At 40.6% G+C, this 13,031-nt stretch overlaps 1 protein-coding gene across 1 annotated transcript in view; it reads left to right on the forward strand.

The window, feature by feature from the left end:
- POLA1 (DNA polymerase alpha 1, catalytic subunit) overlaps window positions 1-13,031 on the forward strand; it is a 3,104,727-nt gene that overhangs the window by 276,103 nt on the left and 2,815,593 nt on the right. The window contains exons 7-8 of the mRNA XM_044072304.1: window positions 4,446-4,547; window positions 4,665-4,875. Coding sequence (XP_043928239.1) covers window positions 4,446-4,547; window positions 4,665-4,875 — 313 coding nt within the window. The remainder of the gene's footprint in view (window positions 1-4,445; window positions 4,548-4,664; window positions 4,876-13,031) is intronic.

Below are 13,031 nucleotides of genomic sequence, written 5' to 3' on the forward strand. Positions count from 1 at the left end.
GTGATCAGAAGGGGCTGTGGGTTCTGTTCCATGCCCAGTGCATGGAGTAATTTTTTAATAGAGGTTCTGCAATTTTGAGGTCTCATCTTTCTGGTAAAACATTAAACTGAAGTCCTCTCTTTCTGAGTCAGTGTTAAGTCAGGCAGATGAAAAACACCCTGTGATACTTAAGAAATGATAGAGGGCTCTCTGCACCAAGACAGAATTTCCTCTAGTCATTTGGAAATGTAACTATGGACCACTCCTGAAAGTAGGTCTGTAACCTAATGAGACTTACCAGTCTAGAAAACACACACAAAATTAACATTTTTTTAAAGAAATACAATACTTTAGAATCTGATGTCTTGTAATCTTGAATACAGAAATGTACCACAAGAATAGGGAATTGGTCTTTTTAACTGTCTCAGTCTAGTACAGAAGATTTAAAACGGCTTCTTGTTCTGTATTCCTTATTTCTTACAGAAATGAAACTAATGCACTGATTAGTGGAAAATGAGTCAGCACAACCATTATGATAAATGTACCCGAAATGTGCATATCCATAAGGAAAGAGACATGGCAAGAACGCATCTGCATGCAATGTCAAATGGCTTTTCAGGGGAGAATAAATGTTTTACAGGCCAAAGTTACTTTATAAGCAGAGGTACATAGATCAAATGTAAAAAAAATTACATACCGACACTGTATTGTAGAAATACAAAAATGCTTTACAAAATTTTAGATGTGCCAAATACAATTTTTTCCAGTTACGCAGATGGCCTTGATTAAAGCAATGTCCTTTCTTAATACAGTTTCAGTAAGTTAAGAGCCCAGAGTTTGAAAAAGAAATTCATACCATATGAAATGCAGTCATACCTCTGAACTGTACAGATTTTTGCCTCATAGTTTTGGCCTATTTCTCCAAAAATTTAGTTTTTTGGGCAAATCATTGGTAAATCATTGAGGACTGAAGTCGGAAAATAAGACATTTGAGTTTTAGACCATGTATCTTTTAAAATTCATGCTAATGCAAAAGCTGTTATTCAGTTGACTTTCTAAGTTTGTGAGAGCAATATTTAAAAACTGTCCTTGTATCTGTGCCTTTGTTGCCCCCATTATTTATGACTTTGTTCAGATTTCTTCCTCTTAACAGGTTGAGAGGTATATGCAGAGTCCATATGTTTAACTCTTGATTGGCAGAGCATTGGCTATAGGATATGTTCTTATCTGAGCAGGATTTTAATGCAGATGCATCTGCTGTCACTAACTGTTCAGGTGTGCAACGCACACAGGTTTCCTTTATCAGTATATCCTATTAGATGTTTTTTCTGAGTAGCGAGGTTATTTATAGGAGTTTAAGGCAATTTTGTTTTGTGGCCATCAGCCTTTTGCCAATTCCAATCCCCAGGCTATACATCCCTTCTCAAGTCTGCTGGCAGGCAGAGCAGGCTGTATTCCAAAAAATGGAAACTGGATCCTCAGATCTCCTGGGGCATCTTGGAAAAGCTAGAGTCCTTTAACGGGCCTTTCCACCTCAGACGAAGGTCAGCAAAGTAGAGTAGTAGTGTATTAAGTAATAATATAATTGCACTGTAATAATTTGGAGCCTTTTCTCTCTAGGCCTCTGCGGAAAGTGGGCTTTTACCCAGTTGGACTTTCCCGGTAATCAAATGTCAGGCAATAACGAACTAAATAAATAATATTATTGTGGCTAGAGTATCTCCACTAATTATAGGTTCATAGGTTGGTACTAGGCTATTGGCCCTAGGGCCTATACAAGCCTAGCCAAACAATTCCCCGGATATTTCTTCCCACAATATTTACTTCCCTGGACCCCTGTCTAGCAGGCAACTGACATGATCCCAGGGGTGAATTTCCTATCTCCCATCCAATCGTCAAGGTTCCTTTTGAAGAAGGCCAAGGAGGCGCTCTGCTTGACATGTATGGGCAGTCTATTCCAGAGTCTGGGGAGTCTCTGGGTCAGGAACCTATCCCTCCAGTATATTTTGTTTGTTGTGATGACAAGGTTTAGATCCCTGGAGCGTGTGGCTCTGAGGGATTGGGATTTCTTTAAGTGTAGCATGTCCAACAGCTCAGGATTTGACATAGCCTTGTATGTTAAGCAGAGATCGCCTCTGAGTCGACGATATGCTACAGAGTATAGCTGGAGTTTGTTTAGACGGTCAGCATAGGGCATCTGCTTTAGGTCTGTGATTCTTTTAGTGAGGTATTTCTGCGGCCTTTCCAGCTGTTGCAGATGTCTTGTGAGGTACATACCAAACTGGGCATTGTACTCTATAATGGATCAAATGAGGGATGAGTACAGTGGGACAATGACCTCCTTTTTGTGGATGAAAAGCCCTTGGTGATGAGGTGTGCCACATAGAAAGATTTACTGACTGTTGTGGCGATGTGGTTATCGAAGGTGAGACCACTGTCCACCTGTGTCCCTAAGTCTCTCATTACACTTTCGGTGTTCAGTGTACTGCCACCTATGTGGTAATTTATGGGTACATGTTTTTTTCCCAAGGGGGATAACTATACATTTCTTGGCATTAAGCTTGAGCCCATGGCTCTGGCACCAAGCATCTGTTTCTGTAAGGCCCTTTTGTAGAATATCCACATCATTTGGGGATTCAATAATGCTCCCAGTTTGCAGTCATCTGAGAACTTTGTTAGCCAGAGTCCCTTAGTGTTGGCCTGTACTTCAGAGAAGTAGATGCCAAACAAGAGCGGTCCCAGGACTGAACCCTGAGGTACTCCACTTGTCACTTGGCTGGATTTGGAGTCTGCTACTTTTACAGTCTGGGTTCTGTCAGTAAGCCAGTTGGCAACCTATCGAGTGACATAGGGATTTATGCCCAGCTGAGTAAATTTATCTATGATTCCAGAGTTGGGAGATGGTGTTGAAGGCCTTGGCGAGGTCCAAATAGGCTGTGTGGACCGCCTTACCCTCGTCCACAGCTCTGGAGACTGATTCGAAGAAGTCAGTCAGGTTCAGGAGACAAGATCGGCCTTTCACGAACCCAAACTGGGTGGGGTCCAGTGTTTGAAGTTTGCCAATGTCTTTGTTAAAATGTCTTTGTTAGAATGTCCGGTCACTGCCAGTCATAGTGGAGTGAGTTTGTGGAGAGATTGGGAGACCTCAGTGGAGCGTGACCCAGAAGTTTGATCTTTGGCGGTCTCCTACTCGAACGTCTACTGTTTATAGTAGGTTGTACTCGCAGCTGTTTGTATGCCTGGCAGACCATATGGTAAGGTCAGAGAAGCCATGTATCACTCTCTTTGGAGTAAGGTAGGTTAATGTTGCATGCACCACATATCATTGGGCTATGACTAAGTGTATATTACATTTCAGAGACATTGACTTTAACTTTATATACCATTTTACTTTTGTCCTTTCATATCTGAGCCATATGTGAGTGTTGTGTACCAAAAGTGGCTAATGGATTTCTTTCTGTGGTTGACGTTATATTATACGGGTGATGCCGTGTCCATTACTTTTGAAACTGGTTAGTTCTGTTTAGAATACGCAATTAGCTCTCTTACATTAATACAAATGGGAAAGATGAAAATAATTCCATTTAATTTTATTTATTCACAAAACTTCACATCATCTATAATGCAGGGATTAGAGTTTCTTCAAGTCTGTGTCTAACCCTGGAGAGTGCTTACTGGTACTTGGTTTCTTAGAAAAGGTTGTATTCTCCATATGTGGCAAATTGAAATCACTGTTTGGTGCAACTGAGAGCTGATTAAGGATGTAGTTATTTACTTTAATTTAGAATCTACTTATTATTCGTAGAATGGTTAGAAGTATCATAATATTTTGCAACCGTGATTATAGTCCATGGGTGATAACAACACAGGGTATAAATTTCTGAGATGCTTTCAAAAGTTAAAGTAGGAAGTTGGTGTGGTTATTTAGAGATGATATAACTTGGAGCAAGCTGGTCTTCTGTATGTTCTTGGATCTGTTGAATGAGGTGATGTTTTTCTGTGAGAAATTGACATTGATGTTCTGAATGCAAGATTTCATATGCTTGTTTTTGTTTGAATTCAGTATGGAATGGAAAACTGGGTAGTGTGTAACTGGAGCGTTATAGTTAGTTTCTCTGCCAGGGACACACTGAGGTCACGTGACTTGTGGTCGTAAATATTTAAAATCCTTAGTCAATGATTTTCAGCAGAGTTGCATGGGATTATAGATACTGACAATAACCTGAACATTTCAGATGCTGGTCAAGTGTAAAATGAATGTATATTCACTTTTTATCTTTTACAACAAAATATTTTGTATATAGTTATATTGTGCTACTATTGTATGTTTTGTCCTCCATTTTCAGTTGGCCCAGGTTGTGACTGAAAATGGTCATTCATCTTCCTGATTAACAAATGCAAGTAAGTAAATAATACAGATATATAAAATCAGTTCAAGACTATTAATTTTTTTTTTGCTTTCTAAGGCATCATCTTTAATTACACCACCACCAGTTGTGATGCTGAAGAAAAAAAAACCTGCGGGCGTACCAGTAAATCCTTTCGCCATAGAACGGCAGTCTGCCAAGGTATTTGGCTAATTAACAAGGGGTGTAGTAATAGTTGGTTCTTATAAACAGTGTAGAGACGGGCTGTAAAATGTTTGAAGCAACACTTAAGTGAAGCATTGTTGTTTGCTCTTTTAGATATCCCCAGTGCCTCCCTCAAAAAAGCTTTCATCTGTTAGTGCTGAACCTGCATGTATAATTCCATCTCAGAAAAAGCATGTTGGCTATGTTCCCAAACCTGCAGTTTTCAAAGAGAAGGACAGTAAAGCACTTGAGAGGGGCAATCTTAAGAAGGATGAGCATGACAGAGACTTTGTGAAAGTGAAAGAAGAAGCCGAAAGTAATGAAGGTAAGTTCATAAGTGTGCTTTGATGGGAAAAAGTTTGTGTATGCTTGTATACATACATGTAATAATGAAGGTAAGTTCATAAGTGTGCTTGGATGTGAAAATGTCTGTATATGCTTGTATAAATACGTGTGTGTGTGTATATGTATATATGAGTGCTTTTGTTGGCTATTAGACACTGACAGTAGAGACTAAAAAGTGCAAGTGTAAGCACACATTTCTATCTCGAGGCAGTCGCACCTTGTCTCTCTTGTTCAGCATGGTGACTTTTACAGGGCAGTGTAATATCTATGAATCCTTTATCTCTTAATACTATTGGGAATAGGAAGGCAAGCTGTTGTCTGAGCTGAAAAATTCTGCTGACATCAAGCTTGCTCCCAGGATCATCTTCAGTCTATTCCAGGGCCTAGATCATGCTTAATAAATGTTAAGATAAAGGAAAAACAGCAAAGAGAGCAAGATTGATAATTGTGATAAAGGTAGATGTGATGATATTAGAAGTTCCTCTTCAGGGCCTGTCTTCCATAATATATTAAACAAAAAAATACATCCACCCAGGAGAGTCTTATACCTGTTCCCTTTCTTTGGTTTCTAAAATAACAGTAAATATTGCATATGCGCAGACATTTTAGTGTTAGTAGGACCAGATGGTATTTCTTTTCTTTTTGATTTGGAATTTTTTTCCTCCAGGCCTTTATCTGCTTTCAGGTCATTTCAAGGCCAATGAATTAGTCTGTAAAAAAAAAATGTAAACTTCAAGAAAGATCCAGCCAACCTAGAACCTTCACTGTGTAATACTTTAAACATCCTGTAGTGGAGGCTCATAGGATATATGCAGATTACTCCTCAAGGTAGTAACTGTTTCAGACACATGGCTTCTGAATGCCCATGACTTTTTACCTTTTTCAGTCTTTGTTGGTACATTCAGGATAATAAAGACACATACCTCTCAGGAGTACCTCATTACGTGGAATGTACCTCATTTGGGGTCTTAAAAAGTTAATGATCCTCAAAGTTCCACATTGAAATGGTCTGCCACAAATTCAGTGTTAGGAATTTTTTTAGCTGATATCCATGGTAAATAGAGAGGAATCATATTATGAAAAGGATCTTTTAATGAATTAAGTAAGACCAGCATATTCAAAACAGCCTATGACCTTCCTAGATGAAGTTGTTAGTAAGCCATTAGTATGTATTCCACATTTTGCCCATTTGTCCCACATTATGATGCCTAGTTTTCCTCATTTTGGAGATGGAAGGTTGAGAGCTGTGTAAAGACAAACCCCACGAGTTGCAAATATTCATGTTTCTGCCTTTTTTGACCTCTTAAATGTACCATAAATCAATTGTTTGATTATGCTTTAGAAGTACAGCTCTTAAAATCGTCTGATGTCCATAAATATTAGGGCTCCTACAAAACATACCAAATATCAAAACCAAAGGATTAAAAAAAGCCATCCAGACAAACTATGTATTTTTTTGTAGGCATCCTGATATTTATAGACATCAGGCTTGATTTTAAGCTTTGTTTTCTACCTTCTAGCCAAACAAAGCTTGATGAAACATGCATATGTACAGCTAATTGGGTGTGGCTTTATTGACCTGAATGTGCCTATAAAGACCTAAAAGTTAAAAAGAAAACAAAATGAAAAAGTCATGGGCAGTCGGAAGCTGTGTAGTTGAAATATTGTTGTATCCTTAAATCACCATTTGCATATATCCCATGGACTTCTACAGGAGGTTTAAAGTTTTACACAGTGAAATTGGGTCGGTCTTGCAGTTTTTATTGAATGGTTTGTGCAATCTTTTTCCCTTTGGTTTGGATAATAAAGAAGCCTCCCCCCGTCCATCCTTGCTGATAACCCAAGCCCCAATCTTGCACATTACGTGAGGTAAAAACATTTCCCTAACATTATCACTATTAAGGCAAATTATGACTTGCAGGTACTGCTTGGGTTTGGGTTGTGCAACTGCAAAGGGAGGTTGTTTTGTTTCATGTTAGTGATTTGTGGTTTGATGGTTCTGTTTTTTGATGAGTATATTTGTGATGCAGTGGCTTCAATATAGTCTACTCTGATGCTTTTGCACATTTTAGTACATCTTGTAATCATAACATACATATGTGGGTGTGCACGTATAATGCATTAGTCACAGAAGCAATGTTTCTTGTGTGCCTTATTTTGGGCAGAATGTAAAAAAAAATCGGGAGTGTAGCCTACCCCATCCTCTTACCATTTTATTAAAGTTTGGTTTATACATCATTATCTCTGTAAAGGTGAGCTGCTATGAAGACTGAGGGGAAAGAGTGATCTGGAATAATAAACTGATTCAGTTTCCTTGAGATAAGATGTTTGTAGTAACAGCAATGAGAAGCTTTTGTTTAGGGTAAAATTATCTATGGCTTGAGAGCCCAGAATCCATTAGGTACATTACCATCCGTTACAACCGCCAGTGTTTTTGCCACAAACCATGGCTCCTTGAATACTCCCACAAGATATGAATTGATTGAGCAAATGAGTGTTTCAGCAGCATTGTTTAAAAGTTTCTGGGATCCAGTTGGATCTTTGAAAAATATTATGCTGGATGTTTATTTTTATGGGAGGTTTAATTCGTTTTGTTTGGAAACCAGTGTGGATAATATCTATATCCATTTGCTAAGTTATCACTACCACAGGTGAAGAATCTGTATTATTTAAACCATAGAGTGCCCCTTAAAAGATCCACTCTTCTGAATAAAGATTTCTTACCTGGCAGCTGAGGAAAAGAATTAGATTTAAGTCTAGTAAAAAAATATTTCTAAACTCTGTAGTCTGTAACTCCTGTAACATTCGATACTATGTTGGCTTTATTCATTTCATTATCAACAACCCCCTTCTTTATTTCCTACATGGGTTAGAGGTGTTTCAACTTGTCACCATCCCTCTTGATTCTGTGCCACACTTCTACCTTTAAAAGTAGTGTCCAACTCTCACAGGTCTTATGTCATGCAGTCCATCCATCTCTTTGCAGGGCACCCTTCTTTCCTTTTGTCTTCTTCCTATCTTTTCCGTATCTTTTTGTTAGCCTGGCAGAGGGTTAAGGTTGTGAGTTACTGTGTTAAAGCGTTTGATTCCTTTAGCCCTCATTCACGTACTGTCACCTTGAGCAGTTCATTTAACCAGACACTGCTTGGGGATAACTGGGAATTAGGGCTAGGCCATGTTATGATCTCCTCACTCTAAGACTAGTAAGTACCTATGAACAAAATCTGTACTGTTTTCCTGCACATGTGCCTGAGCCACCATAATCTGTTCTGTTTGACCTTCTCTTCAGTTGGTTTCTGCTCCTGTGTCCTAATTTCTTTGTCTATGTCGCTGTGCATTTCCCACCTCCTGTCTCTGGCACTTCATCTCCATCACCTCTAGATTCCTCAACTGCTTTGCTTTCACTTCCCATGTTTCTGTACAGTACAGGAGTACTGGTCACACCACTTTTTTATACACCACAGTCTTCAGATTCTTTGTCTGTTGCATACTTCTGACCTCTGTGCCAGTTGATTGCAGTACATCTGATTCGTGCTTTGACTCCTCTTTCAGACTTCTCCCCTCTCCAGGCACCCAGATACTTGAAGCTGTTAACCTGTTCCACTCTTTTCCCTTCTATCTCAATTTTCAGCTTCTTTGAAGTCCTCCATTTACTGTCATGGCCACTATCTTTTCTGTCCTCCTTTTTTTCCAGTGTGTCTTCAGTTTTGCCTTCCATTCATCTGTTATTTGCTGAAGTTCCTTTAGAGAGTCTGCTTGTAATGCCATATTCTCTGCACACAGCAGCTTTGTTGATTTGTTCTGTTCATCCTGTTTGCTAATGTAGTCTGTCTTTAGTATGGAGAGCAGTGGACTCTGAGTTGATTCTTGAGGCACATCCACTCCCACTGGGAATCTCTGAGTCCTTGTACATACTCTACACTAATTTTGTTTCTGAAACTTCTAACCATTGCAGGACTATCCAAATCAGCTTTCTTGGAACCGTTTATGCCTTCTCCAAATCTAGGAATGCCCAGTTAGATTCTTTCTTCATCTCCATCTTCTCCAACTATCTTTTGCTGTAGACGTTGAGTCGGTTGTGCTGCATCCTGTTCTGAAACTGAACTACTTATCTCCCTTGTACCATAGACGTTGGGTCAGTTGTGCTGCTTCGTGTTCCAAAACCGAACTACTAATTTCACATTTTTTTCTACTGTGTATTTATCTATTGCCCTGTCCCACACTATTCATGCTGTGTGACAGAAATTTGGTAACAGCTCTACTGCCAACAGTTTTGAATGTTTCTTTTGATGTCCTTCCATTTCATTGTTGCAGTATTCATAACAGATGGAATCCTCTGCCAAGGATAGCCCTACATCTGGCCAGTACAACAAAGCCTGTAATTCTTAACAATGCAGTATGTCAGATGTATTCTTCCCACTTCAGCGCAGGGCATTAAAGTGCTCAGAACTTCTTTGCCACCAGTTTGAATGCCACAGTTGTACGTTGGTCTGAATGCCCTTCGCTGTGCTGGTTATTCTGAGCCATTTCAGATAGGTGCCCTGTTGGGTTTCCTTTTCTTTTCTCTTGTAGTGCATTTTGAGAGTTAATGTCATCCAGGAAAGGGAAATGTCAGTGTGAGAGACAGATTCCCTATAAAGATCATCAAGACAAATGTTTGGTTGTGAGAAGCATCTAGTCAAAATGCACTAGGTGCTTTATTTTTCAGGCATTTGTGTCAGACTCTTCATAACCATCTGTCTTCTCTTTCAATTTATCTTGGGAACTGGCATCTCAAGTTGTTGGCCTAAGTACCATGGATAAGTCTTCCTTAAGAAAAAGACTAAAAACCTGAGGTCTGATACTGCAGCTGTCCAGCCTCCAATGGTTGTCTCTTGAGGTGAATGATGCCCCTGAGGCCCCCCTGGTGATGACATATGTTCAGTCTGCTTTGACCCTGTCAGAGTCTAGCATGGAACTGGGTTCTCACATCTTGTGTGAAGCTTTACATATGTCCGCTGCAGATGTGGAGTGGGAACCTTGGCTAATCATATCTGAGGGACCTAGGAGAATTCCCCAGATCTTAGAGAGGAGGTGCCTGGTACCTTGAGAGTCAAAACAAGGTTCTAGGCTTCCGAGGATTGTTAAAGTTGAAGTCCCTACTAAGAAAAGACAGAAGACCAAGTACATTTCTCCTTCTCCCAAAGATCCGCAGAAGGAGTGGCAGGATTTTACTCAGTTTGTTTAATTCCCTGATGTCTTTGAGACCACCTCAGGAGGTTGCAGTTCCTGCTCCTCCCTGGTCTTCTACCCTTAAATGATCTAGGGAACCTGATTCTTCTGCTGAGGAATCGGATTCTGATTAGGATTTCTTGGCCTACTCCTCGCAAATGCTGTCATCCTTGGACTGTGGTTGTGAGGAGGAGGTGTTCTTAAGTCCTGACTCCACTTTGGAAGAATTGTCCTTTGGGGATACAATAGTTCACATGATGGTGCATTTTAAGTGAGACTGCCCCCAGATTCTGACATCCAAAAAAAATGATATGATTTGCTGCAGATGGACTCCCCTAAGCCTTCTACTATTCCCCATTTGATGGCTGCTCTATTTGATATTTTTTCAGCTGCTTCTTTGGCTTCTGATTCCTAACCTCCTGCCCAAAAGAAGCTTGACAATCTTTATAAAATCCCTGAGGTTTTGAGTTTCTTTAAGTGTCGTTCTGATCCTGCAGTGGTGTAGGTCTCTGCTGATAAGCCTTCATGGCTTTTGCCTTCTTAGCTTCTTCGCTCAGACAAGGATAGTTGAGTTATGAAGAAGCTGGGAAATAAGATCTACAATTCTGCTACCCTGGCATTTCATGCCATTAACTGTCAAAATCTGTGTGACTAGGTATATTTTGCCTCAAATCGGAGGGGTTCTGTCTGACTTGCCTGATTCTGAGGCTAAATCCACTGCTGTTTCTTTTGTTGGGATCCACATCTCAGGTGGCTCGTCACTCCATTAAGTGTAGTTATGATGCCATCACTTCTAGTTCTGTTATGAGGTGATATTCTTGGCTTCATCTTCAAGCTTCGCCTGATGACATTAGGGGAGCATCAAAAAGCTTAACCTTAAATAATCAATCTCTTTATTACTCGAGTGGCAGATTTAAGAACTTAAGGACCAAGGCAAGGTCATAAAGGACCTTAAACAGTTTTTTGTCTCTCACTTTCCTAAGTTTCAGAGGCATTTTCCTGCTAAAACTGCATTTGTTTTTAGATAGACTTGTCAGCTTTCCATAGGTAAGAAAGTCCCTAGGCATGTTTTTTTTCTTTGATAAACCAACTTTGATGCCTAGACCTCAGAAACGTTCCTTTCAGGACAAATCTGTCTTCCCCATCTCCCAGGTGCCTTTTGCCTCTCAGACTCTCTTTCTCCCTCTCCCTGTTTGGCAACAGATTACTTCAGACACTTGGAAACTTTCAATCCTCCATCAAGGCTATTTCATGGTCTTGAAGTCTCTTCCCTCTTTCATTATTTCCCCAATCTCCTTCAGGTCAAATTCCACATTTTTCAGGGGTGTTGCAGGGTTTACTAGATCAGGGGATGAATCAGCCTGTCCCAGAGGCCCTAAGAGGAACAGGGTTTTGTTGCACGATGCTTCTAGTTCTCAGAAGGGGTCCTGGCGGGCTGTGCTAAACCTTTCCTTTTGAATACTTTCCTCAAGGTGGGATGCTTTCCCTCTAGACCCTGTTTCCACATTTGCTTCCTCAAGCCTTCCTAGTCTCCCTGGATCTGAGGGATTCTTACCGTCATATTACCATTCACCCTCTTCAGGAAGTATTTGCATTTCTTGTTTTCTTCCTTACATTTTCAATTCTGTGCTTTGCCCTTTGGTCTTTCCACAGCCCCAGTGCTATTTGCCAAGTGACTGGCACCAGTCAATGCTTTCTGCAGGCTTCAGTGAGTATAAATATTTCCTTATCTGGATAGTCTCATTCTTCAGGCTTCCTTTCTTTCCAGGCTCCTGAATGGCAGTCTGGGTTTCACCCTCAATCTCCAGATGATCAAATTTGTCCTGGGATGCAGGATTCAAACTGTTCCAATGCTGGTGTCTCTGGTTGCTCCCAAGGTACTCTCTAACAACCTGCTTCCAGTCTTTGCTTACTCAGTCTTTCATGCCTGACTGGGAATTTCTGAGGGTTCTGGGGTTCAAGGCTTTAACCATTCCCATGCTCTCTCTTGCCAAACTTCATATGAGAAAGTTTTAATGGTACCTGCAGTCGGTGTGGCTTCAACATTGCCACCCATTGGAGTTTCCACTTCTCTTGCTTCGTTGTCAAAAGCTTGAGCTTCAGTGATGGATTCGACACATTACTCTCAATCTAGGCATCCTTTTCCAGCCTTCTGCTCCATCAGGCAGTATGAGGGTCAGGGTATCTGGCCTCCTCATGAGCGATGGGATTACATCAGCATCAAAGACATATGGGCACTTCAGGCTCTGCATTCCCTTTGTTCCCCAGGCCCTTTAAGGGTTTGTATGGACAATACCATAATCATGTTGCACCTCACCATGTGGGGTGTGGGGGGGGAGGCACAAGGTCCTATCTTCTTTGCAGAGTAGTCTTTTAGGCTTGTGATCTAGCTATCCAAAAGCAGGTTACATTCCTTCAGGAAAAACCTAATGGCAGACTATCTGAGCATGTCCAGGGTGCACTCTCAGAAATAGATGCTTTACAGAGAGGTATTTCTGGACATAGTTCATCGGTGAGGTATCTCGCAAGTGGATCTCTTTGCTTCCCCTCTGAACAAACAGCCTTCTTGCTTCTGTTCCAGAACCTTCCTGTCTTGTAGGGTAGACGACATTTCTTTTTTATTAATGGGGATGTTCCTTTATGCTCGTCTGCATTCCTCCTCTTTCCAGAGTCCTGCACAAGATCAAACAGAACTCTGCAAAAATCTCCTTTGTGCCCCCCCCCCTCCTTTTTTGTCTGGTCAGGAGCAGTTATCACAATTTACCTCACCAGATGGATCTTCTAATACAAGACAAGGGGTTTCTCCTTCATTCTGGTCTGTCCAATCTTCAGTTGACACTTTAGGTGATGGGGTTTTAATCCCCTTTCAACGCTATATGCGTCTATCTATATGTATAGATGTGTGTGTGTATATGTATGTATGTA

This window comes from Protopterus annectens, chromosome 5.part0, assembly GCF_019279795.1.
Source record: "Protopterus annectens isolate FY-2018-M chromosome 5.part0, PAN1.0, whole genome shotgun sequence".
In the NCBI taxonomy this organism is placed as follows: domain Eukaryota; kingdom Metazoa; phylum Chordata; order Ceratodontiformes; family Protopteridae; genus Protopterus; species Protopterus annectens.